Here is a 27,279-nt window from a genome sequence, read left to right as displayed (position 1 = left end):
ACATTAAAATGGACTTTTGCCTATAACTCTTAAAAGGAACAGATTATTCTGAAGATAATCTACAGTCACTACATTTAAATCTAAATCAGAAAAGTGTTTTAAAAACAACATAGAATTCTTGTTCCCCGAGATTTCAGGAGGGGGGGGGACTTTATAAAGTAATAACTTAAAACATTGTCACAATGAGGGACTGAATTTTGGAAAGGAAGACTTCAATATTTGAAACATACAGTAAGTCAGGAAAGTTTTTTGGTTTTGACCTTATAGTTGCCCTTATTAACATCATTATGCTTTTTAAAAAAGGACAAATTACAAAAGGACATTGTCCCCAGACATCACGTTTGTTTTCTAGGTCACCTTGACCTGAGATAACACACGGATTAAGCAATTGTGGAAAATTATACTTAAAATAATTACCCAAAAACCTGTCATGATATGAAGTTGGATGGTTTCCTGGATTTTGTGGTTCAATAATTTAGGTTCATTATTATTTCTTACATACAACAGAAAATAGATCCAGAAATCTATTAAAAAAACATTATTATTATACACTCTTTGTAAAAAAAAGACAACCCCAAAACAAACAGAGTGGCTTTGAAAAATTAAATTACAATTGATTCTATACTGTTCTCTTAAATTAAATAAGCAAATCACATATTTCTGATAACATTTAAATGTGCCAGTTATATTCAGTCGTTAAAAAATGTTTTAATCACATATTTAGAATTCGAATAATACTTTTTAGCGCCCCCTCGTGGAGATGCGTGTGAAAAACACCCAAAGAAGTGAGGAGCGTGTTGTGCGCTCACTGCGCCGCTGTCGCCTCTCCATCTATGACTCTCTCCCTCAGCCTTGGACCACATTTGTTTTATTCCTCTCCTCGCTCGCTCATGGAAGAAGTCGCTTCGCTCAACCTTACCGGAGATGTTTTGGAAATTAAAAAAGTCTCTCCCGCCTTTGTTCGGATACCATTTTAAATATTAACAAGTTGTCATGTCATCTCTGACGCGCAGAGGAGAGAGTCTCACTGCCTCGACGAGAAACTGGGTAAGAAAGATGTTTTCATTATTATCTCATTATGATTTCTCTTTGTCTGATAGAATCACTTTTGAAAAATAACAAGTTGTAGTTGGTTATCACGGAGGAAACATTTGGGTGTGGTTACAGTTGTCAGTGTCGATTAGAATCTGAAGCTTCGATGCTTTCAAAAAGAACCTCCATTTAAAAGGTGGTTTTATTTCATAGACATCGCAAGTGCAGCATCCAAGCGAGTTTTCTCTCAGAAATAAAGAAGAAAGCTTTCATCCGAGGGAGCGTCCCGCACCCGAGGGCTCCAGGGACGACCCGCTCCGGACTAGTATGTGCCACAGAGCTGACGTCCCGTCCTACAAGTCTCTGTCCGGGTCCATCGGAGACCGCATCATGTCCTTCGGTACCTTGTGTCGGGGGAGCGTCCATCCTGGCAGGTCCGAGAGGAAAGTTACTTGCTGTGAGAACTGCTCAGCCACCCTCGTAGCTCTGAAGAAACAAGCCCTGAGTCTGGCGGTCCACCATCACTTCTCCAGCAAGGTCAGTGTGAAGACAATACATCATGGACTCTATTTCACAATGAGAAAAATGGAAAAATAAAGTTATGGTAAATTAAACTAATTTCAAATACTTGTATAATGTATATAAATAAATCACAGTATTACAATAACCAATTAAATAAGTTTAATATCATTTTTGCTTTAATACACAATGGCAAGTTTAATTTAAAAAGGAATAATTCCCAACAACTTCACTGCACATATGTACATATAGGAGTCAGTTTATAAAATTGTTGTGTTCATGAGCTCGTTTTTATTTGTTCAGGCTTTTCCTTGATTTTCTGGAACTCCTGTTGTGTTATCAGTTTTATCTTGATCTTTAAAGTATATACTTCTACTACTATTGAATATTGTTTTGATTGTTTAAGCGCTTTGTGATCCTGGTCTGGAAAAGCGCTATACAAAGAAAAATTACTTACTTACTTACTTTCTCTTGCAAATGTGTCAAGATGTGTATGCTGGGATCAAAGCTATCGATTTTTTGGGGAATTGCTGTTGTTTAAATGATTGTTGTAAATATAATTATAGACGTTTAAGTCATGTTTACCAAGACAATGGATAATCTCCCCATGTATTAAAAAGCCCACATATCTGCACTCAAAGTGTTAACCTTTTTTTTTTTTTATTTCTTTAAATGTTATTATACAATAATATGTAGTATATCAAAATAAAAGTTGCATTCTTTGACATTCTACTTACCAGCATGTGTACATGTTCATTTTTAATTAACAATTTGACGCCTTTTATTGAAAAAAAAAATCGTATTAAATGACGAACCTATAATTATTTCTATCAAATTAAGTACATTTTAAATAAATGTATGAATGCTGTCTCAAGCAGTGTTTCTTTATCGTCCATGACGCAATAAAAATGAGTTTATTTGCTAAATGACACCCTGTCGTCAGATGGTTTATGTATAAGTATAATCACATTAATTGTTTCAATCAAATTATTTAAATAGCTTTCATTAAATCGTTCGGAACACATTAAACAAATAAGAAAACATATACATTTAGAAAAATTCCTGTGAAACTAATAATAAACCCATACAAAATTAAACAAAACAATATAAATCAAAGTGTCAAAAGCGTAAAAAATATTGCTTTAAGACCCCACACTTACCCCTAAGACTCCACACGATTGACCTCTGGTGCCCCCACCCCCCCGCCAGTTTAGTTTTAAAATCCAGAAATACAAGATATTACACTTGAAGCGACACTATGTTAGAATGAAGGTTTGTTGCTCCCAACATTGTAAGAACAATATATTTGCAATGTTGTGAAAACAAAAACTTTGCGTGTGCGTTTGTTTAAAGAGAAAAAAGTTCTGTTTTCCCTTTTTTTCTCAATCTGGAAACCTAAAACACTCCTTTCAGTGCTTGATCCATTACGGAAATGAATGCAAACACCATCTCCGACAAACTGTCACAAAGCAGTCGGGTGGTCACATGGTGATCGGGTGGATGACCCAGTCTAATTTAACCAGCTAGTGTTATCACAAAAATATGAGAAAGAAATGTCAAAAGGAAGCCACAGTGGTACTCTAACGGCTAAAATAACCACAAAAACTATTGTAGTAGCGACCAAGGGTATTATATTGCTCTTCTCTTCAAAATCTCATACCAAAACTATTCACTTTCATTGTGAGCAAAATGACTGCCTTATAAAGCCCAATTTTTTAGTGAAATCCCTTTATCTCTGTCTACCCTCTGATTCCCTCTCCTCTCGACGCCTCTATCTTGCTCGCTAATAATTTAAAGTGTTCTTCAAAAAGGTCCTTGACGTCTTTCACTCTCCTCCCTCACATGCACTTGAATATTTTTGGGCTTCTACTGACACCAGTGAATACGTTGGCGCCCGGACAACATTATCACTTAGGTTAATCAGGCTTTTGATATGTGCTTAATTCAACACTTGTGAAGCGCCTGGTAAGTGCGTTAATGCTCATGCAAGCACATCATTCATCGTTCACCTCCTTTCCCGGAATCCTCTCGGACGTTTGTCACCGTCCGCATCCATCACGCAACACTTAATTCCACCACGTGAACTAATGCCGCTCTTACGTGAGTGGTTCCAAATGGGCATAAATATTTCATTCTGACATCCCTGTGTCATGTCCACCGTGGAGAAAAGTCGATTTATTTTTGGTCTTCACCGGTGGGAGGGCTCGGGCGGGGATTTTAAAGAAAGACCACAAACCTGCAGAGTCAAGAGAGAGATGGTATCTTGCGGCTACAGACAGGAATCAGATAAACTAGTTGCAGGGATATTGATCGGCGGGTGCATTTTAAACAGAACGATTGTGCTAATACGGCTTCCTTAAAATCGAGCAAGCTGTTAAGATAATACGGGAAGTCTCTAAGAAGGTTAGCTTAGCACCGATGAAGCATTCTTAAACGGATGAATAGCATCCATCAATGGCAGAGCGCTAAGTCACGTTTTTAAAGAGCAGCAGTAAACAAATATGAGTGATTTAAATTTAGCCTTCCATGCTTGAGCACCGTTGCTTTGGCGTGACTTGCAACAGTTGAGAGCCTCATGGGGGATGTAGGTCACTGGCTTTGTGTTGGCAGCTTGCAAATGGACTGAATGGATGATGGGGGAATTCAGGGGAGGATTTAGGGACACATCAAGAGATCTGGAAGACAGCATTACAACAGGTCATCATTGCCGCTGACATTTCTAAGACAATTGATTATGCACTTATTATGCACCTTTGAAGGAAAATTACCAAAAACTGTACCGTCAACAATTAAACATTGTGTCGGCCATTCTTTGCGTTTTAAGGTATCACTTTAATTCAAGGGGACCCACCTTCTTTTTTACACTACAAATGTTGGATTTATGGAAAATACATTTAACCTAAAGCCAAATCAGAAGACTTTAATGTGTAATAACCCCTCATGGGGTGGTATGAGACGTATGCTACGTTTAAGAAAATATGGCCATTTCTTTTCAAAATAAAACACATTTCAGACTGTAATAATCAGTAAGTTGGGTGACATGTACAGAAAGATTTAAGGTTTATGTTGCAAGAGCTGCAAGCAGCACTGCTGTTATTCGTCCAGATGACATTTGCAAAACAATTTCAGAAATGTTGACTGTCAATAGCAAAAAAAAAGTTGACAGCAACATTAAAACATCAAACATCTGGTTTCCCCTTAATTGTCTAGAGATTGTACATTTAGACATTTAAAATGTTTAAATACGGTAAGATGTAAAACAAGCTAACAAAGATAAAATACTGTATGTAAGACAGTATTATTTAACAAATATGTTCTGAACTTTAAAGCATAGGCACTTTGTTTCAACCTCAACCTTAAGATTAGAATTGGTCGCAGTAAGAAACAGCTTTAGTTTTAAAACACACTCAGAAATGACAGAATCATTTAAATCATTCTTAGAGAAGGATCCCAGTAACACAAAACAGAGCTTAAGATTTTTGATCATGCGTTTATGTAGGGTCAACACAACAAGCTAAGCTAATGCTCCTGAATGTTGACCAAATATAATGAACACCAATTCAAGTAAACTAAGATCTGTCAATTTGTAAAAAACAAAACCAAAACATTTTTATTCTGTTCTTCAAAAAATGACCAATCAGAAGACTTTTAAAAAAATAGTTGTTTTACGGATCATTCTAATTTTATTCTAATAAAACAATTAAATAACATCTAAACCACTTATTGTAGGTCAGGTCGCAGGGACAGCAACTGGAATAAAGAAGCCCAGACTTCCTTCTTCTCAGATATTGGAGTACACTGAGGCCTTCACAGGCAAACCAGGACACATAGTTTGTCCAAAGTTTTTTGCGTCTGCCCCGTGGTCTCCTCCAAGTCGGACACAAACTATTATCAGCGATCATGTACCTTTACCATAGCCCTAAGTTTATGACTATGAGTAGGGAGTCAGAATATAGATCGACTGGAAGATATGGGATGTAGGACAGAAGCATCATCAAAATCATCACGTTGGAAACCACATAAACTATATAACAAGTCTTATAAGTTTTCCCCTTTTTTCTACTCTGTCCATACTCTTGGATTGTAAATAAACCAACAGCCACAGGGAGAATCAATGTTAGACATGCTTTACATTAATGGAAATGTTGTGAAAAGCAGTTCCAGATTACTGGATTTGTACATAAACCCAAGTAATGTATCGACATCCACTGTCGTTTCTTCATCACTCTGCCAGATGATGGCAGTAGTAACAATCAATACTGATGAGTCAATGATTATTTTGCTAAGTGCCCAGATCTTCCACATTGAAAATGTAATTGCTAAAGCTGCTTTGTGGTCATGTCTTCAACGTGTATTTGGGGAAATATCTCATTCACTTTAGGTAAATAAAGTTCTCAAGACGTTGAGCTGATGATATAAACAGGATTGACATCACTGCTGTTGGTTTTTAAATATTGAATTCCTTTTTTTTCCGCCTATCTGTAGGACTCCAGTGACCTATCGGCATACCTTCATGACAACCTCCGAGTACACACCAGGTTCAACTCAGAGTCCAGGGAACAAGGCGACTGTGGTGCGTGTGGAACCAACTTGAACAAGCTCAAACGGGAAGCCGTGCACGTGGCCCTGAGCAGGGGTCAGTCGCCCGGCCCTTTCGATTCGAACCACATCCCTGCAAAACATGGAGACAAAGCTCCGCGAGAGACGGTGCACGCACCTCACGGTCGGACTCACAGCCCTTACAATTCTAAAAGTGCGCCCCAGAGCCCAAAGACGCCCCAGAGAACCCCTCAAACTCTCAGACGAAGGGTGACCAAGCCTGAGATGGACCGATGGGTGGAGGAGCAGCTGCAGTTGGTGTCCTCTAAACCTGTGACCATCAACCATCACCACCAGGTACCCCCTCACTCTCACTCTTTCCTGAGTTTGCACCCCCCTGTTTTGATGAGCGCTTGCGCTAAAGTGTCTCCTTACGGGTGCAGGTGTCAGTGGACGATGATTAATGGCGGCCAATCAGAGACGCTCCACCGTAGAGGACGCTGTTTAAATGTGCTTTTGCTAATGGAATGAAATCGGGTCGTGATTTACCCTTGTCATAAAAACCCGCATGTCCAAATGCACTTGTGATCAATAGGGGGTGTGGTCATATTTAAGAGCGCGGCCAGGGGGAGGCAATATCGCGATGGAAGCCGCAACTACACAACAGGGAAAGCTTTTTCGATATTTAAAGTTTAAATATCTTAAAATGCTAGCAGCACTGCTGTTATCTGTCCAGATGACATTTGCAAAACAATCCCCTTAATTGTCTAGAGATTGTAAATTGAGACAATTAAAATGTTGAAATACGGTAAGATATAAAACAAGCTACCAAAGCTAAAATACTGTACGTAAGACAGTACTATTTTACAAAAATGTTCTAAATGTTTAGGCACTTTGTTTCAACCTCAACCTTTAGATTAGAATTGGTTGCTGTAAGAAACAGCTTTAGTTTTAAAACACACAAACAAACTCAGAAATGACAGAAGAATTGACATCATTCTTAGTGAAGCATCCCAGTAAAACCAAACACAGCAATATCGGCATGGAATATCGCAATGGAAGCCGCAACTACACAACAGGGAAAGCTTTTTCGATATTTAAAGTTTAAATCAACAAATACACGCAATATTTCTAGTATTAAATATTTGGGTAAAATGCACTAGAAGAATTGAACAGATAAAATATAAAAGGAAGTAAGTCAAAAAGGATGAAATTAAGTCCTTTCAAAACATAGTTATAGAGTCGAAATAGTCCCTTTCAGATATCAAGATATCCAGATTAATACAGGTTGAAATCTTCTTGTGTGTACTGTGAGCACACTTCATTCGGGTTAATCCCAGTACCTGGATGTGGTGGAGACCACAGCAATAAAAAGAAAAAAAGATAAGCCAATACAAGATAATAAAATACAGTATTAGAAAAAGTCTGGGGAGAATGAAACAAAGCAGATGCTCGCCAACAGGAAGGGAGGAATAAAACTGCCTGTAAATTGTTTTGGCTCTCTGTATTTGCTTCCTGTCCAACTATTACAAAGATCTTCTGGAACTGTTGTCGGCACTTGGCAGTTATTTTTAGAGAGGGAAAATGATTTTGCACCATTAGTGTAATAAAACTGGAATGAATCAACTTCAGCTGCTTTAGAACATCCTCTTCATCTTGTATTTATATCTTATTATATGTTGAGATATTTTATGATGCTGAACAGGAACTCTCCAATTACAAAGGAAACCTTAACCTGCTTCAAAGCATTTCTAGTAATGGTAAAATAAGATTTGTTTTGTGTAGTGTTGTGTTTTGGAAGTCTCTGTATATTTGTCGACATAGATAATCTCTCTTAATTATCTCATTTTAAACACTGGCATCTTTATAGGTCTTGATATCAACAAGAACATTAATCTACTTAGATTACGAGCAAAAATGACAGTATTTCATCCCTTGAGTTTGACAGGTGTTAACGCAGCTGAAAACTGTCATTTACTCGACCTGTTTCTAGTTCCAAGCCGGCCATCTCTGATTGAATGAAGCTTCTGGAACTTTAGACTATCTAGATCAGTGATGTCAGACTCAATCTAACGGCCAAAATGTATACTTACCAAACTGCATTTAATATGAAGACTGAAGTCTGATTTCGATGTCTTTTCTTTTTACAAAGCTCGATATTGGTATACTTATTATCTCTGTCTTTGTCTTCCTTCACTCCCATCAAATGTCCTTCCTTCCACCAGTTCAACACGTTTAAGTGTTATTGGAAGTATCTGTAGAGTTGATTAGTTGATAATCTCTAATCTTCGTTCATCTTAAATACTGGCATCAGTTTGAGTCGCAATATCAACATGAACATTCATCTATTTTGATCACGTTGAGTTTGACACATGTGATCTAGTTCAGTCTTAAGCTAACACATATTTTCCTTCATTCGCTGTTAAGCTTCAAAACTGATTTAGAGGTTTGACAGAATCTTTTCTACTCCCACCTTGGAGACTTTAACATCAACTTGGTTGTCTGACAGCGGTATTATGGGATTTCCTGACCCAAATCTGACACCTAACTGGTGATTTTCAAGGAAAGATTGATAGTGAGTCGTTGTTGTGTGTTATTATGCTGACAACCTTCTTCATCTCCTGAGTCATACTGATTTGTATTCAGCCTTCACTCTCTGCATTGATCAGAATGATTCCACATCATGGCTAATGGAGTGTGCTAGACCCAGCAAGCACTCTGTCTTGATGTCCTATTTAGACCAGCATTAATGCTATAATTCTCTCTCATAATATCGGTGCCACTCTGAAGTGGGTGGAATAGTAACACATCCAAACTTCTTTTTCTTGTGTGGCAGGCTGCAGAAGACTCTGTGATGGGTGGCGTCGGTGCTGGTGTGGTGCAAACAAACTCCAAGATTCCTCACATCTCCAGAGTTGTGAACATTGCCAACACTGCTGCCATGTCTTTCTTAGCAAGGTAAAATTCCATCTGCCTTTCAATCTGTGGAAAAAAAGAGAGGGATAATCTCACAATCTTCCTACTTCCGTCTCCACAGGGCAGCGGAGAAGCTCAATCTGACGAGGAAAAAAGGCCAGGCATCTGAAGCGGCTCCAGCTCATTTTCCCACTTGTTTCAGGGAGATCATCCAGAAAAACCCTCCGCCGGTTCCCCCCTGCCTGATCCAAGCTGCTACTAGAACCAGAGACTCTCCGGATATTAGCAAGGTAGACTGCTGAGCCTCAATTTACTCATACTGACCCGACTTTGCTGCTTCAAAATTCATACTTACACTATTTTAAATCATTTAATTTAAAAGTCACAGACAGTTACTGATCGTTAGTTGCATTAACTGTAAATATATTTATCACATTTCAAGGTATTTGGGGTTTGATATAAGGAAGACAAATATTTATCATGAAATACACCCCATTTTTGCTGATCTGGCTGTCAGTATAAAGATTAGCTAGTGTACTATAAAGTAAACCATTTATACTGGCGCTTTCTCTGGCACCTCCTGAGCAGTTTTTACAGTGGCCATCCCACCTCTGACACCATTTGCCAGAGAAGAAAAATCTCAGCAGAGAAGCTTTGAGCTGACGTGGCTCTAATCCATCGCGGGAAGCAGCGACACGGACCATGGCAACAGCTAGTTGATAAATTGAGGTTAAAAAATATGCTAACACGAATTACAACGTGTGAATCTCATTTGCAACTATCAGTAGATGTGATGGACTGAGCTGGAGATAATGAAAGCGTGAATACACTGGTTTAACCTTCAAAATATCTCAGTGTACTCTCTGTCACTAGTTTACTACTAAATGTATTTCATACCCTCTTAAAATGTAGTGAGAAAACAGTTTTGATAAAAATTGCTTTTGCAGTTTATTTTTTCATTTCAGTTATTTATGTTATTTTATATTATATACAGTTAGTTCATGGTTTACACTGAAATATATATTACATTTAATGAACAATAAAATATTAATTTTTACCTCTATATTGTCATCACATAAATTTCTATCCTTGCTTACATTTTATTTTTATTTTTTTCATTTTGTCTCCTTCCCTTTATGTAAATAATGTGGCCCCTTAAGGAATTGAAACGCCCACCCCTACCTTAAAGAACATCAAGTGTTGATTCAATTGATCTTGGACCTCTATCGGTATGCGTGTTTGTACAAAACAAAACAAATTATAATTGAAATATTGAAATGCTTTAGCCCCGCCCGAAATTGCTCAATTATTCTGGAGATAAAATATCGTTTTCCACTCCCACACCCTAGCATATAGGTTTTTGTTGCAGCACCATCAATCCCCAAGGTCTCAACCTTCAACGGACTCGTTGTATAAACAAAGCGGGGAGTGATCACAGCTGGCTGGAAGAGAAGTGAAGCCATTATTACCTCATAATGGACTCCGCTCTTGTAACCTCTTGTTCGCTGAGATTACAGACGGGGTAGAACTTTATAAAGCAATAACTTCAAAACTTACTGCATCTTGGAGACGATGACTGCAACATTTGAAAGTTGGGTTTCACATCAGTTACCCTTCAATGTGACCAACCTACCTCTGACACCATTGTTGGGCAGAATTATAAAACATCGATTCGTTTGACGACGGAGTCAAGCACAAGAGAGAGAAGCTTGGTTTCCTGAGGGTGAATTCAGAACTGAAGATCATCCTAAAGATGCTTCACAAGCTTTAGAAACCTAAAAAAGATTCTATCCTACCTTCAACCTTGAAAGATTTTTTACGCTTTTATTACATTGTGAGACATTGCTGTCAATTTTGAGGAGATCTCGTATCACCCCAAGCGCATGATACAATATTATACGCTGCTAATGTGTCCATCTCTGGCTACCACTTCACCTCCTCAGGGAGGTTGAATCAATGCGCCGGCTCTCCCTCCTCACGTCTCAAAGATGGACTCTCGGGCTGGTCTTGGGTTACACATGAGGCTCACATGGACGTTTGCCTCATCCAGCAGCTGCCCACCACTCAGCTCTGCCACAGGAATATGATGGGAGAGGAAACGTTTCTGCGTTTTTAAAGACCACGCTGAATAATTCAGACGCAGCAACTTCTTACACGATGTGGAAAATGATGACAAGCGGAGAAATAAAAGGTCAGGAGACCTTGATGATGATGTCATCGTCAGCAGATGTTGTGACTTGGCTTGTATCAGAGACGACCCCCCGTTAGTCAACCGGGCTATTAAAGATTTACAGTCTAATAGACTTGATGGCTTCACATGTTGCCTCTTCCGTAGAATAATGCTTACCACCAAAAAATGTCTGTCAGCGAGGAGATCAAACAGAATTTAAGGCCCTGCAGCAGCTTCCTCTACAGAAGTTCATTCCATTAATGCATGAATGACATGTCGAACATCGAGCTGCTGCAGAACATCAGAGTGTTAGAGCCTGATGTTAGAGCCAGCAAACCGTCTCTTATGAGATCAGAAGCATCATGGCCTCCTGTACAGAACAAAGGTTTTTGTTTTGTCTATACAAATAACCCAAAAACAGATGATCCGCTTTAATGAAAATGATCATGACAAGTTTATAATGGGACAATGAAAAATAAAGGTCCTAGAATTACCATCTGGATCCCTGAACTATTTGAAGAATTTGGCACTTTCTCTGTAGCACAACGGGCTGTTAGCAGACAGTTTGTTTTGCTAGCGACTTGTGAAATACTGTAATACTGTATAAAATAAATATTGATCTATAATACTGCGTAAAAAAACACCTGAATAAGAGGAAATTAGGGACCTGCTTGTAGTCTGAGATATGAAGTATACATAGTTTAATAAAAGTAATGTTTTTAGAAATTAAAAATTAAAAATACTGTTAGTAAGAACTTCAACAACTGTGATTATATCCCAACATTCTAAAATTATGTTTGAATTACAATTTTCTGAAAGAAAAGGAAACTAAAACTATAGATAAAAAAAATAGTTATAAATCAAATCATTTTGTATTTTCACTTTGAGCTTATAGGGGCCACGTAAATACTCAATGGTTCCCCTTGTAGCCACAGGTCCACACCAAATGCTTTCACCAAATGCAGTATTTTTTGCCACATAAAATAGAAATAATTTAAGTCAAATGACTCGCATGGAAAGAGGTTGGCCATGTCCCACATCGCGTTGCTAAAATAGGATTTGGCTTCTAATGTATCCCTGTTACTTTGCAACATCGATGTTGACAGGATTTTACAGGCGAGAAATAAGTGATAAAAGAAGAGAGAGTCTCATGCATTTGCCAAATGTGTATCAACACATCCCTCCATGACGACGGACGGTCTCGCCTTTGAAACAGCAAATCAGCTGTTCTTATTGGCAGATGGCTGATCCAATGATATCTTGTACAGCTTCTACTCAATTTGGCGAACATAATAACAAAGAAAGCAGCCCATTGGTTAATCTTAAAATTTATCGGGGGCTTTTCCAATCAGTTGGACCTTTGCTCTCGTGACCTCGTACTGTCAATAAAGTTGTAAATGTACTTATAATAACACAATAAAAAAACAAGACAAAGTGCAACAGACGACTATCTTCAATATATCTTTGTCGATATGATTTTGTTGATACTTTCTGTCAAAAGGTGGTAACTTTACTCATCAGGTCGTGTTTAAGTTGGTAGCTGCAGATTTTTCCCAAAAGCTGGGATGTCGAAGCCACTGCATCTTTAATGTGATGTTATTTTTATAAAAGCACGTTTATAAAAATAGTCAGTTCAGGTCTCTGGTGTCTCCCAGTGAGGCTTCCCTTCTCATATTCAATTATTGATGTCAGAGAAGTGCACAGTGGTTGTGTTGTATACTTTTATATCCGTGTCCTCAGTGGGTGATTTGTTCATTTTTAACAAGGTCCAAAAAAGCTACACGTCGATCCGGTTCCATCTACACCTCCCAGAGGGGCAGTCAGGTATCAATGCAGGTCTTGACCGTAACTTTGGCATTTGATGGATACCACAGGGACAAAAGATAATATTCTATGGCTTCAAAATCGTCGGTCAGCTCGTCTGAAGAGTTCTTCAGAACTTGATTTACAGATTCTTGGCAAAGGGGAGCGGAAAAGTAATCAATAGAAAACTCTTAAGTACATGATGTCCTTCCACATTATGAAGCAATGTCGCCTTGTTGTTATTCCTAAAATGTCCGTGGAGGAAGTGGAGTGTGAGCAATATCCTTGATGTCTTATGAGGCAGAACTCTCCCTTTTTAACCTTGTAAAAACATTCCTGGTCACCATGACGACAGGAAATCAATGATCTGCTCAGAAACAAGATATTTTGGGCACCGAAATAATTGTTTTATTGTCTGTCATTCAGGTGAGAGTCGTGTTGAGGGTCAACCCCACATTCTTAGAAGCTCCAGGACACCCGCCGGTTCTCAGGATTGACTCTTCTAAAAAAAGAGTCATCGTGATGGAGCCCGGAAGTCAGAGCCTTCACCTGAGCACGATGACACTCGGCAGGGAAGGCAGGAGTCTGCTCAAGAGCTTCAGCTTTGATGCTGCTTACTCGCAGGAGACCAACCAGGTTCGGATTTTCAAACTTATTTTTACAAGGACTATTAGACATTCCTATTACTTCACGACACAAAAGTCTCTTGAAAGCCATTCTTAATTTCAATTAATAATTGATTAAAACATTAAAAAAGTGTTTTGGTTGTATTTCTTTTTTTTTATCTTTAATTTAAAATATGTATCATTCCAATACTTGTTTTGCGTGTAAATAATGTTAAAACATGATTTATTTTTAATGAAACACATTTTTAAAAGTCATGTATTAAAAATCTTAGACATAAAGAAATAGATTTAAATTTAAGAGGATTAATAAATTGAATTCCAGCAAAAAAGCTATATTATGAGATTTTGTATATTTTAAATCCTTTTTTTTCTCCAGGAAACACAAAGGTTTCATTTTTTTTAAGATTATTTAATTTCATATCATATGATATTTAATGACGCTTTCTTTTCATCTTGGTTATATTAAAATGTTGTATAACATGTTGTACTAGCAAACTGATAAAGTGTATTATATTTGTTAAATTAAAATAATAATTATTGGGGAAAAAACATATTTAGTCAAATAATATAATATATTGAATTAGTGTATATAAACCAATTAAGTATATTTAGAAATAAGGATGGCCTCTTCTTTCTACTTTTCATGAACAATAGTAAAAAAACAAAAAACTGTATCTTTATACTTAACACAATTGAAAAAAAAACGTTTATATTGTTGCTTATGATTAAAATTGTATATTAAATGTCAAGAACAGTAAAACTAAATGCATGTTATTTCAATGCTACTTAATGAAAATGGTATTTCTCTATATTATGGTGTGTGCACCATTTAATCCTAAACCTACAACTGACTGCACATATGAATGTCATATATGTCTGATGACCTGAAAGCCGATCTGGTCTTGAAACCCACTTCAGCCTAAGAATCCATCAATTACAGGCTGAAGCTAAAAGGATCTGCAGAATCAGTATGCAGCCCTTCTCCTGGCAGACGCTTCTGTCTTTTTTCATTGATTGGTTTTCAGTGCAGATATGAATCATGGGATGTTTTTTTTTTCTGCCGTGTTCCACTGACCAGACTGAGGTGTGTGCCGGCGTCTTGGCTGACGTCATCCGCTGTGTGCTGAGCGGCACAGATGCTTGTGTTCTGGGTCTGGGCTGCGCTGATGTGGGTGAGTGTTTCGTCACTGACTTGAAGTGAAGCTTACATGCTGAACCCCCAAACCTCCCATCTTCCCTCCTCTTAACAAATGCTTTCATCTCATCTATATTCTGGACTATCCTCCTTTCTTTTTCCTTAACCATTCATCCTTGAGAAAAAAAAAAATTCATTATGTGCGACAACGGCAAATACACAAAGCAGGCGGCACTGAAACAAAATGGACCATAATATGTTGCTATTAGAGAGATGGGAGCTGCACTTAGAAGCACTGGAATAGGGGGGGTTTTAATAGTTCCTCACCCCTAACACACACACTCCCTCCCTCCCTCTCAGGGTTAGGACGGGGTCTCCTTGGAGCGGCTCTTTCACATGACGCCACTCTCTGTAAATCTGATTGAATTAGTGGGCCGATACCGAATACATGTGGCCCGTGGCCAGGGGATATCAATCTCCTCCAGGCAAATACTGCTCTGTCTGGATAGCGGCGGGAAACATGGCCTTTAATTGGGGTAAACGAATTCTTTTCATTTCTCATTCAATTAGAGTTTGGATAAGGCCGGGGAGAGTGATATGTACCCTTAAAGTGAAGAGCGATGTGGGGCGCATGAGCAGGCATCAATCCCACGATTGAAGAGAATTGGATATTTTTATTCTACAAGGCTTCGTTATTAAATATAAATTGGGAGATTTCTTTGGTCTTTGTGAGCCAACCAAAAAAGTAATTTTAAATCCTCAACGATGCACGCAGACCTCGGACGACACATACAGGGTCTGAAGGCGGCAGACAGTCGTACGCATTCGTGAAGAGTGTTGCCGGCAGCAACTTGTTTCTCTCTCGCCACGGAAGATCTTTACCCTAGAGATGAATGATGAAGTCGCCTCATGAATAATTGAAACAAGAGCATTCAGTGCAGAGACCTCAGACACTGTACTCAAGTTGCTGTCACGGTGGAATACGGAATATGATATAAAATAGCTATACAATAACGCTGTTGTTAAATGTTGTTAAAACACTGTGAAAATCAATGAATGTTCGTTAGATCTGAATAATCGAGACACCTAACTCCTATGCAGAAAAGAGAGAGTCCCAAAGTGAGGCAACTGGACTGAGTACAGTTTTTGTCCTCTATCCAGTTACCTTGCTTTGGAACTCTCTGGATAACCAGAACCTACACAGACATATGTGTTCCAATTTCAAGTCCAAAACCCATTAAAATAATTATATCATGAAGTATTTACGTTCTATTTGGGAAGCCAGAACTTGCACATGATTTGTTTGTTAGCTTGTTGCTATGGGGTGTGTACAGTCGTGATGTAATTCTTGTTTCATTAGTCGCTTTCCAATCCAATCCAATCCATCACTGAAACCAATTTTCCTCCTCAGGCTCTTGGACCAGCATGGTGGGCAGCGATGAGAGCCTCCAGAAACTTGGTTTAATCCCAACTGCTATTTCTTGGCTGTATGCTGCGGTGGAGCGACGGAGAGAAAAGACCTGGACGGACCTGAGCGTGTCGGTATCAGCCATCGAGCTATGCTGCGGAGAAGAGGACACTTTGAGGGACCTATTGGGTGAAATAGTTCCTTCCTCAAGTAGCTTTCAAGGAAGCCCCACTCATGCCAAACTACAAGACGACTCTGGAATGCAGGTATGGGAATTGGATGAAGTCAAACTTTGGCTTTGTGTCTCGGCACAAACAAGTCTTAATTATTCAAAGGGTTAGTTCACCCAGAATACAAACTTCACTCATTTTCTACTCACCCTCATGTCAATTAAGGGTTGGGGTTGTTTTCTGAGTAATCTGTTCCTTTTTATAGTTATATACAAGTTAACATTTTAATAAGCAACTGGCGCCCACCTTTCCTCCAAAAAGGTACTTAAAAACATCCATACCACTCCATACATCTTGCCTGGAGTACTTCCAGGGTACTTCTGGTTTACATTGCTGTCATTAGTAACGTCTGCCAGAAACAAAAACGTAATTCTTTCCGGTGTAATTCTTCTCATCGAGGCTTCAATATATGATGGACGAGCAGTATGGAGGTATTTGGATGTTTTTAAGTGTGTTTTTTTGGAGGAACTTCGTCCACTGGGTGCCAGACGCTTCATTTAAATGGGTATATTGTACATTTTTGCCTATAACTCTAACAAGGAAAAAATTACTCTGAAAATAATCCTAACCCTTAGTCGTCATGAGGGTGAGTAGAAAATGAGTGAAGTTTTAATATTTGGGAAAACTTTAAGTTTAAAAATGGTTATTTGTCTGTATGACATCTGTAGTGGGTTCCAAAAAGTAGGTTGTAAGATACTGGGGGTTTTCCATACCTTCCAGGATGAAAATCTTCAGCAGCCAGAGTTCTATCTGAGCGATGAATAATAGTTTAAGCCTTTCTGTTTCTGCTATATGTAAACAATTATACATATTGACCAAAGTAACATTTTAATCTTAGTGCTGGAAATACATATTTTTGCTTACCTGGTGTGATAACACATAATACAGGCGAGCAGATTACCTTTCTGCTTGAGACTAAAATCAAACCCATTTAACCATCTTATAGATCCGCCATCACAACCGGGTTAAAGCCCCCAATGCTGAACGGGCTGCCTCCCTTCTCGACGCGGCGATTGCAGCGCGACGACACAATGACTTCACAACTTTTTTGTCCCACACTTCCATAATGTTCTTCACTCTCCATGTCCATCCTCCACGGACCGAGAGCAGCACGATCGGAAAAGGTAAAACCAGTATCTATCTATGAAAGGTTAACAGAATCTACTACTGACTATATTTGTCTTGACAGGCCAACCAGTATTCATGGGTTTATAACAAACTTGTTCCTGCACTGCTTTTCCCATTAGGTTCACGTGGGCCTACGAAGCTGACCATTATTGACGTTTGCACTGGCATGGGTGGATTGACTGGATATTACAAAAATAAACCTCCTCATTCGGAGTTGGGACCAATTGTGTTGTCCCTACTCAGTGGTCACCGAACCATACCCAAAAAGTGAGTATGAGTTTGTTATCTCCAATTTCTTACAATTCCAAGTGACTAAAGGGGGATGCCTGCCCTACTCTGGCTATTACACTGGTTATCTTTAATGTAAAGTATCTTGTGAATGCGGTTCAGTGTGGAGGTTTGTGAAGCATTGTGCAACACAGGTTTGGGAGATGATTATGAGTGGCTAATGATTGTTTTGCCTCAGTAAAATATTGAATAGTGTGTATGGTATAGTGTCTATTTTTATAAATACCATGCAATCAACTTCAGGATTGACCAACCCTGTCCAATTGAGCTACATTTGAATATAACATTATTAACTCAGATGCAAATAATACTCATGATGTTCCTCTTTGTGCAGGTCCAGTAAGTTAAGTATGCTGCTTCGTGACTCCTTGGGTAGTGCCAGTTGCCATACAACGGTGATTGCACAGGTCACCAATTCACTAGAACACCTACAAGACACGTTTTCCATCATTCATCTGGCCTCTCGCATCCGCCGGGTGCAGAAAAGAACTAAGGTAACAGACTATAAAATAACAACCTTTATCTGTTCAAATTATCGAATTAAATATATTTTTATCACCAGCCGTCCAGCTCATGCTCCCCCCGTGGGCGAAGTTTGACTCGAGAAAAGCGAGGGCCTCAGGCCTTTTCCCTGAGGGCGTTCCACTCCACAGATGAGGTCGATGTGGACGTCTGTAAATTCCGCCTGCGTGGTGAACTTGATGAGCACTCGAGCAGTGACCAGTCCTGTGACACAGTTATCCAAATTGACTCTAAAGGATTAATCAACAACAAAGCGCCCCCAAGAACAACACAACCTAAATTTGTACCCATTATACCCTCATTGCACCCAAGTAAAGCCGACATGGATGACCCAGAGTTCACAGCTTTGCTCCAAGAACTTCTTAGAATCCCCAAACTACAGGTTGAACGGAAGAAAGAGGATATTCTTCAAACTCAGGTTGACCAATCAAAAGCCGAGCCCAAGCCAACTGAGAGGGACTGTCTTAAATGTGACACATTTGCTGAGCTCCAAGAGCGCCTTGGTTGTATCGATGGTAAAGAGGCAACTGTGGAATTAGCTAAAGTAGCTCCCTGTAACAACCACTCTGCAAAATCACAAACTCCAAGTGAACCTTTAAAACAGAAAGCTAGTGATTCTTTAGACGCACCCCAGAGGTTGGTAAACCAAAGGTCTAGCTGCAGTCAGCCCTGTGCTGGTGAGTCACAGACAGATGGTACCATCCCTGGGGACAGTTTCCAGAGAGAGGATTCAGGTCTTTATGATTGTGAGGAGTGTAGTGCAACTAGCTCCAGTGAAGAGGTGATGAATCAACCCTTGTCTACCCATGCAGAGCCTCCAAACAGAAATGCTCCAGATTTCCCTACAAATGCATCGAGAGCTAATTCATCCCATTCGCCAAATCGGAAGCAAAAATATCAAGAACTAAATGAGTGGTTCAGATCCGACGAGAGAGCCTCACCAGTTGGTAAAAGTTCACCAATTTCTCCACCATTCTCATGCTCTGCCTCTCAACCTCTAGCTACCAGTGTTATAATTGGGGATGAGTTGCCAAAGAGACCCAAAGAAAATGTGAAGGAAGTGAAGGCAACCATTACTGTAACGGTTCAGCAGCCGCTGGATCTGAAAGGCCAAGATGAACTAGTCTACTCCATGGTGGAAGAGGTGACCATTAGTGGAGCGGTCAATGCCAGCAGGACAGGTGGAAACATCATCTGCATCAGAGATAATGCTCAGTCACCTGTCCATCTGGAAGGCCAGAGCAGCTCTCAGCCGATCAGAATTATCAGTAATATCACTGATGATTCTTCAGTAACAGAAATGTCTCACACAACCACAAACTCTACCAGCACCACTGAAACAGTGGCTGAAAAGTCCCCGAATTCTCATCAGGGCAAGAGGGAAAAAACCCTTTTGCCATCATTCATAAATCCGATGCTTATTCATTCTGATATGCCTTGTGATTTGGTGGAAAATGACAATGCGTCTGCCCCTTCAACAGGAGTCCAGTTAAGGTCAGATCCCAGGGGAAGTATTGTCAACAGTCCAGAGGACAACAGGGTATTACAGAGAAATGAGGCTTCAGCATCACATATGTATAACAGAAAATCCTGTAAAAAGACTTCTAACTCAGCGTTTGGCCAAAACCTATGTGACACACTGATTTTGGAAGACTCAGCTTTTTGTGACGAAACGGCACAAGAGAAAGAGAGTTGGGAAAGCCCTCATAATACAAGGGATAGAAGTCAGTCTAGAGACAGAGATGTTGATTCCAATAAAATTCAGAGGGGCCCTTTGGCGGAGGATTTTTCTTGCAGACGCGTTGGGAACAACGTGTTAATTGGTGTTTCACATGGTTGCCAAGAAACAGGCTACCCTTCCTTAAAGACAGGTAGCTTGCCAAGAGGCTTGCAAAATACTAACTGCCAGGAACACTTGCAGGGGGGTCACATGGCAGAAGACCACAGAGACCCAAGAGGCATGGCTTCATCTAGCCATTGTACCTCAGGTGCACCGCTAGAGAGCCAACATTGCAGGCAGCATTCCCAGATGACCTACCATCTACAGAACTCCTCAGCTGTCAAATACAAAAGAGAATACAGACAAGAAACAAGCAGCCTGCCCAGAAAGGGCGTTGGCTCACTGTGTGATATCTCTGGAATAAGCATGAAACATGATCTGATGTCTGGGAGGCCCATGTCCCCTAAGGAAGACTGCAGCAGGCTTTTTAATACTAAACTATCGCAGCTGGTTAGCAATACCAACTCGCTTGGGAGAATCCCAAAAGACTTCCCAGCAATGGAAAGGGGGAGGTCAAAGGGAAGCCTAGAATGGATTTGTGAGAGAGGTCATAAAGGGGGCAGTGAGGGAGATTGTACTTTACAAAGGGCAAGCAGGAGTCCCAAAAAGGACAGTCGGAACCACCATAAATACGCCAACGCTGAAAGTTCATCTTCCAAACATGGTCATTCCAAACTGTCTGCAGTGGGCAAACTAAAGATGGCAGGGCCCAAAGTCCGACGTCTATCAGCACCCAGCATTAAAAACCTCAGTCTTCCTCACAGGAGAGTGCAACAGTCCATTAACAGAAGTGCCAGTCTTTCTCCTGACAGCAGAACAATCGAGCGGTCATCCACATGTCTCTCTTCATCTCCTCCTCGTTCCCATCATTCTCTCAGTAGAACACCAAGCCAGAGTTCCACATCTTCATCCACAAAATCTGCCATCCAGGGATTTGCCAACGGCCTTATTTCGGATTTTTTTAAGGAAAAGGCGGCCAGTCCAACGTTGGGTGGATCCGACCAAACCTTTGCAGTTCCCTCACCGTACAGCCAGCTCACATCTCCCCGCACACCGACACACATGAGTGGACATGCCAGTGACACCACCAGTGTGTTGAGCGGGGATTTGCCGCCGGCGATGGGCAAAACTTCGCTGCACTTCTCTCACAGAAACAGCACCATGAGCAGTGGCTACAGCAGCATGTTTCGTGACAGCGAGGCCACAGGCAGCGGCGCTTCTCTCAGAGATTCTGTGAGCGACAGAAGTGGCTCACCTGGAAGTTCTACTCGGAGCCGATCATCTCGAAGTAGAGGCGACACAGGTAAATATTTTTCTTTTTTCATCCTACAAAATTTTAAAACAATAACTTACATGAGGTGGTGCATCTATGAAATCCCCCAAAAATGAAACAATTGTGTAGTAATTTTTTATTAGACAATTATTATGCAAGTTTTTAGTTTTAATCATTTAAACTCTGAAGTCTCAAGAATACAACAGACCAGATCGTAGTATTGCAGTGAGCAAACACAATGAATTTAATCATCTATAAGTGTTTTATTGATTTTGTTTTAAGGCAGTATTATATAGAGTCTTGTAACATGAAGTACTTGGCAAGGGAATTACTTTTCTCAGTACTAGTTGTCATAATAAATTAATGGAATAAATAAATATTTCATTAATAAATAATAAATAAGATGGCCGTGAGATTTACTGTTTGAAGTCACTGGCCTGTTATTGTCTTATAACATTTTCCACACCAACATAATACAACATTGAAGTGTGTTTAATGATCTAAAATTATTTAATTAAGTCTCAGTTGAGATTTAAATGTTTAAATTGGTCAAAATGTCTTGTTTTAAAGCAGAAAATAGTATCACAGTACACGACTCCCCACAATCCATTCTTCAGTGTTTTTTCAGCGCGACCTGGCCACATAAGATTTTAATGTGACATTCATATTAATGACTCACATCTGTAGACTGCAGTCATGTGTGGCTTCCTTACTGACATTAAAAGCCTCAGTGTGCACGTGATCGTATCTCTAATATATGAGCCTGACTAGGCCTGCAAAATTCCTGAACGCTCCCTGAAAGTTAAAGGAACATTAACAAATAGTCAGATGAGTCTGTATTTAAAAAAAAGAATAATCTTGGTTTCTCCTCACACAGGTACTCACCAGCGTCGTCTCTCCAATGACACACCTCCGTCCCTACGTCGCTCAGGAAGTGGTCTCCGATCTTACAGCGTGGATCCCGACATCCCAGAAGCCTACGAGATAACGTTGTACGAGATAGACGAAGTGCAGCGGGCGCAGAAAAAAGCAGGTGCTTGCAAATGTGTGTCGTTTTAATGACGGTGACTTCAAAGGGTTCATAACTTAATCAACATCTGCTAACAAAGAGATCAACATCTGTATGTACACATGTCAGCACAGCAGGAGAAGAAAGTCAAACATAAAATCATGATTTAATTTCATCAGGGACATAGAGGAGATGATTTGTATTTTATTTTGTTCTTTTGCACAAGTTTACTAACATTTGTTATCTTAAATATCTACTGGGCAATAAGAATGTAATCTTAGACTATTTGGGCATTAATTCCTTTACCAAACTTTGTTTTTGTAATGTGTATTTATTACTTTCCCTCTCGTTTACTCTTCTAAAAAGAATCATCTATACATTTTTAATCAAACAAATACAATTTTAATTGTGTTTTAATTGTCATTAATTCTGTATTTCAAAGGCATTCATTAATTTATTTTCATGACAGATAACCAGTACATCACATGACACTTTGTCAGTCATATTGTCAGACTCATATGAATGGACAATAAGAAGTCATCAATTAACTGCTTTATGTTTTTGGATTATGGGAAGAGATGACTCATACGACAAGCACAACACACAAAAACACAAGTTGCCTAAAGCTGGATTTGAACTTGTAACCCTCTTGCTGTGATGCTGTAGCTCCAACCTGTAAACAATAACAAATGAAAAAAAAAACATTCAAATGTAAGACACCCATGCCCCAAAACTGAACTTTAACAGTGTAAATATCATTCTCACTTCCATATTTTTAACATTTCATATTTCCTCTAATTGTTGGTTTTACCTGTAGGCAACACCAGGTTGTTTGTTAATATTCAATGCGTCATTTTAAATTATTAATATCTTCACTAAAGCCGCAGCATTAAAAAGAGAAGCATATTCTGAAGCCACGTCCTCAAACTGAACCCGAACAGGAAAAATATTCGTTGGTCGATAGCGTTTAAACCATCTCTTTGTGAGCATAAACAAGCTTCACACACACATAACTACAACAACAAGTTACTGCTAATGTCATTACCGTGTTATCAGTGTTTATCATAACAAGGTTGGTCTGTAGATGACATTAGGGGGAGCAGGTGCCTGAAGGTTTTATGGATTATATACAATAGCCAGAGATGTTTCTATGACCTCGGGTACGCATGGTTAAATAATAAATTCCCTCCTGCGTACACTGGGAGGTGCACTTGAAAGCAAAAGCTGCTGAATGCGATGACGTTATGTCCCCGTGGTGGGAGGTCTTCTCCCCTGGGACCCCTTCACCGTGCACCCCCAGCCTCCTCCAGACTGCATCTTTGATAAAATTTTAATGACCACATGTGGGGAATTGGGTCAATGCCATGCAGCAGAACAAAAAAAACAGATCCTGTACGCTAAATCTACAGATAACAAATTAGATTCAACAACATATTGTATTAGGAGGATGTTCCCCATCTTTTTTTTTTTAAATGATTTATAATTGGCTTCACTCCCCGACGTGTCTTGTTATACTCCCTTGTCTGGCCTCTTCCTTTAAACATCCTGGATCATTTTAAGAAGGATGGTATTCCAGAGGGAAGCAGAGTCACACATGAGAAGCACATATTTATGTTTACAAATCTGTGCTTGTGTCGTGAGCAGGACGAACACTTCAGCGTCAGGCCGACGTGTTCGGGGGGCTGTCGGCCGAAGACGTCAGAATACTACAACCTGACGAGAGACGTGGAGCTTTCAATGTGAACCCAAGACTGTGAGTTTGACTATTCTTATGTGATTTGTATGATGACTCTTGATTTTAGAGTTGCCTTGAAACATATAATAACTTAAAGAGTTATTGTTTAATATAATATGATATATTTTTAAATTTCATATTATGTAAGCGTATTAATATCAAATCAATAAATAAATAAATTAGATTAAATATTGTACATTTTATTCATATTTGTAAAAGAAACAAACACTTATTATGTAATACTGAAATGTGTCGCTAGGGGGCAGAACTTATTAGTTTAACGAAACGCTATTGTTCATTATTTCAGCGATTTAAGAAATGGTGTTTAATAAAAACTTTAGATAATAAGAATTATATCGTGATAATGCATGTTTTCTGTTTGGTCGTGTAGTGTGTCCATGTAGGATATTGTTTGTGTGATTCTTTCTATGTCAGGTTTCTTCAGATGATGTGTGGCATAGACCAGGGATGTCAATCACACAAGTGGCCATATCAGTTGTTTTCAAATCATCAGATCTAAATGTAGTTTTTCTATCTGTGACAACAAACACATGGATTTTAACTGAAGTGGATATTTAATCCAGTGTTGCGTCATACTTGATCCATTATGTTATTAACTGGGTAAACATTGGATGCTTAAAAATTGCATCAAACAAACACTAAAAGGAATAACAGCTGAACTTTTGAAACTTAAATATGGTTCGCCAAGTCATTTTCCGTGGCCCACCAGATAGTGAGCTCATAGTAGAAGCGTTCCATGCTAATGACCTTTAAAGACACCAGCGTTTAAGCTGACAAACAGAGATTATAGATAACAACAATTATACGTACGTACACTTCCAGTAAGGAATTTGATGGGAGTGTTTTAATGAATTAGGAAAACCTAAGATAACTTAGCTTAATAGAACCCCCAGGCCTTCAGTGTAACTCATTTAATTATATAAAAGTGTGTGTGCTTTCATTTGCTTTGAAATCAAAACATATCCTCTCGCCTCAGTCATCGCCAAGATCTCAGAGGTGTTTATTTAGCTGTAGAGGATGTACTGACTACTGCAATCTAGCAACTGGAAGTTTAATTGCAATGCAAAAATAAAGGAACGTGAATATTTGAATATAAATGATAAAAAAATAGAATTATTTTATTTTTAATGCACATTATTTAACTATAAGCCATGAACAAACTATGGCAACACATAAAATATGACAGTGCTGTCGAATTATGGATGCAGTATTGTGGAAAAGAATATTGTATCACCAAATCAATATTTTTTTTAACACCCCTAGTTACAACAATATTGTGTTACATTTTAGTTTCAATATACATTTTATTATCATACGATATTATAGGTATCACTGAATACTCTGAAATCATCTGTAACATTAAAACCCCTGAAGAAAGAATTTTAATAGTGACATTAATGCACTACTTTCAACTATGAATATCATGTAAAAGTTCTAACATTGTTTGTGTTTGTATCTTCTCAACAGTCGTACAGATTTCCACAGTGGACACAGAGGTGCGTCTGGAAGCCAGTGAGGTCGCCACAGCTCGTTGTGTGTCGGGAATCATCACAACTTCTGTATTGATGACAAGAGACAACAAACACTCTGATATAACTGAACTCAACTTGAATTGTTGTGGACTATATTAGTGTGGAAAATATGCATTTCTTCGTCTTCACTGTAAATCGATTTAAACAGATGCTTTCATTGCTGTCCTGTGATAACAAGTCAGGAAGGTGGAGCGTCAGTCTGACCCTGTGTTTGTGTAACGACACTGGGTGTTAAGCTACCTTTTCATCTGAAAATAGATTTTCTTTTCTACCATTCTTTAAATTATTGAGTGTGCATTTTTTATTTCAAGATGACCCTGTGTACCAGAGGAAATAATAAATTGTACACGTTTAAAAAAATAACTTGTTCAAGATGTTTTTTTGTAAGTTGTGTTGATCAGAATCTGAATTGTGTTTCCACTTTACAACAAACGACTCCTGGTGCCTTCGTCGCCTACCTTTCTCTTCGCTGTCATAACAAGATGCTATTTTGTTCTCACTTTACTGCTGGTTTTCATTTTGTGAAGGCAATTATAGTCTAAATTAGTTTAACACACATGTTCAAGAGACTGAATTAAGCTTTAAAGCAGCTTCTATAAATGTTTCTTTCTGCACTTCTGTGATCATTTGACACTTGACGGTGAACAACCTGTTCGAATTATTGCAATTATTTGTCCGCGGCAAACAGTGTATCTTGAATATTGTGTTCAAAAAGACACATCATGACTGTTATAACTACTGAGCATTTAGTGCTGTGATTGTACATAATGTTTTTGTTAACATAGGAGAATATTGAGACGATTCAATGTTGTGTCATTAAAGTAACTGTAGAAGAACAATGGAGGGTTTGACTTAATTTGGAGGTTGTTTGACAGTCAATCAATAAACTGGCTTCACAGAAACACATTAGTAAATGACTGTGGAGAAATGAAAACGGTGTGGAGTCTACTTTCAGTGTAATGGGCGACTGATTTCATTAAAATGGGTCGTCAGGTCTAAGGAGATTCTGAAGTTGTTGGACAAATGAAAGAGGATGAATCAATGGACGAGGTTGGATCAATGCTTTTTAATCCCACAGATGTGCATTTGTTACGGAGACCCTCGTTGTTAGTCGTTACCTTATGGAGATTATACTTTTGTTAACAGAAATCACTTAAGGTTTCGCTTATATGTTAGAACTGTAAATGGAAGCAACAAAGTCAGAAGATTAGGGAGTTATCATTCGGAACCTGTTTAAGTATCAGAAACGTTTAGGTCATTGTACAAAACTGTAGTCTGTATACACTCAAACAATTTCCTTTCAAACATTTATTTTTTAAATAAAATAAAGGAACGCAACATTAATAATAAAATTGTATTCATTAAAATAAAAACAATTAGTTCCCATGACACTATGCTTATTTTTTCAATAAAATTAGAATTTATTGGTTGTGAAGAAAAAAAAATCTCTAAAATACAGTTACAAACGTATACTTTAAGATCAAGAGATCAACCAAAATTGTTCAGATTAATTTTTAATCAACCTAATTGTAACCGTGATCACAATATAGTTGATCAACTGTCATTTTCAACTTCATAAATATTGTTTAATTAAATTGAATGCATTTTGTTTT

At 38.8% G+C, this 27,279-nt stretch overlaps 1 protein-coding gene across 1 annotated transcript; it reads left to right on the top strand.

Annotated features, from left to right (window-relative positions):
• Positions 1-889: 889 nt before the first annotated feature.
• Positions 890-25,650, top strand: kif26bb (kinesin family member 26Bb). Its single transcript, XM_087806394.1, has 15 exons — positions 890-1,047; positions 1,246-1,569; positions 6,037-6,447; positions 8,927-9,048; positions 9,128-9,296; positions 13,406-13,615; positions 14,684-14,777; positions 16,152-16,414; positions 17,325-17,502; positions 17,626-17,773; positions 18,129-18,288; positions 18,357-21,399; positions 22,247-22,402; positions 24,023-24,131; positions 25,602-25,650. Exons 1-15 carry the CDS (start codon positions 994-996, stop codon positions 25,648-25,650), a joined length of 5,490 nt encoding a protein of 1,829 aa, XP_087662520.1. The 5' UTR covers positions 890-993.
• Positions 25,651-27,279: the final 1,629 nt, after the last annotated feature.

Source organism: Callionymus lyra, chromosome 13 (assembly GCF_982586985.1).
Source record: "Callionymus lyra chromosome 13, fCalLyr1.hap1.1, whole genome shotgun sequence".
Taxonomy (NCBI): domain Eukaryota; kingdom Metazoa; phylum Chordata; class Actinopteri; order Syngnathiformes; family Callionymidae; genus Callionymus; species Callionymus lyra.
This window is presented reverse-complemented; position numbering and strand designations above follow the sequence as displayed.

Coding starts and splice junctions, on each gene's coding strand:
- kif26bb (XM_087806394.1), top strand. CDS start 994: ATGTCATCTCTGACGCGCAGAGGAGAGAGTCTCACTGCCTCGACGAGA. Junction 17,774..18,128: donor CACCGAACCATACCCAAAAA/GTGAGTATGAGT, acceptor CTCTTTGTGCAG/GTCCAGTAAGTTAAGTATGC. Junction 21,400..22,246: donor TCGAAGTAGAGGCGACACAG/GTAAATATTTTT, acceptor CTCCTCACACAG/GTACTCACCAGCGTCGTCTC.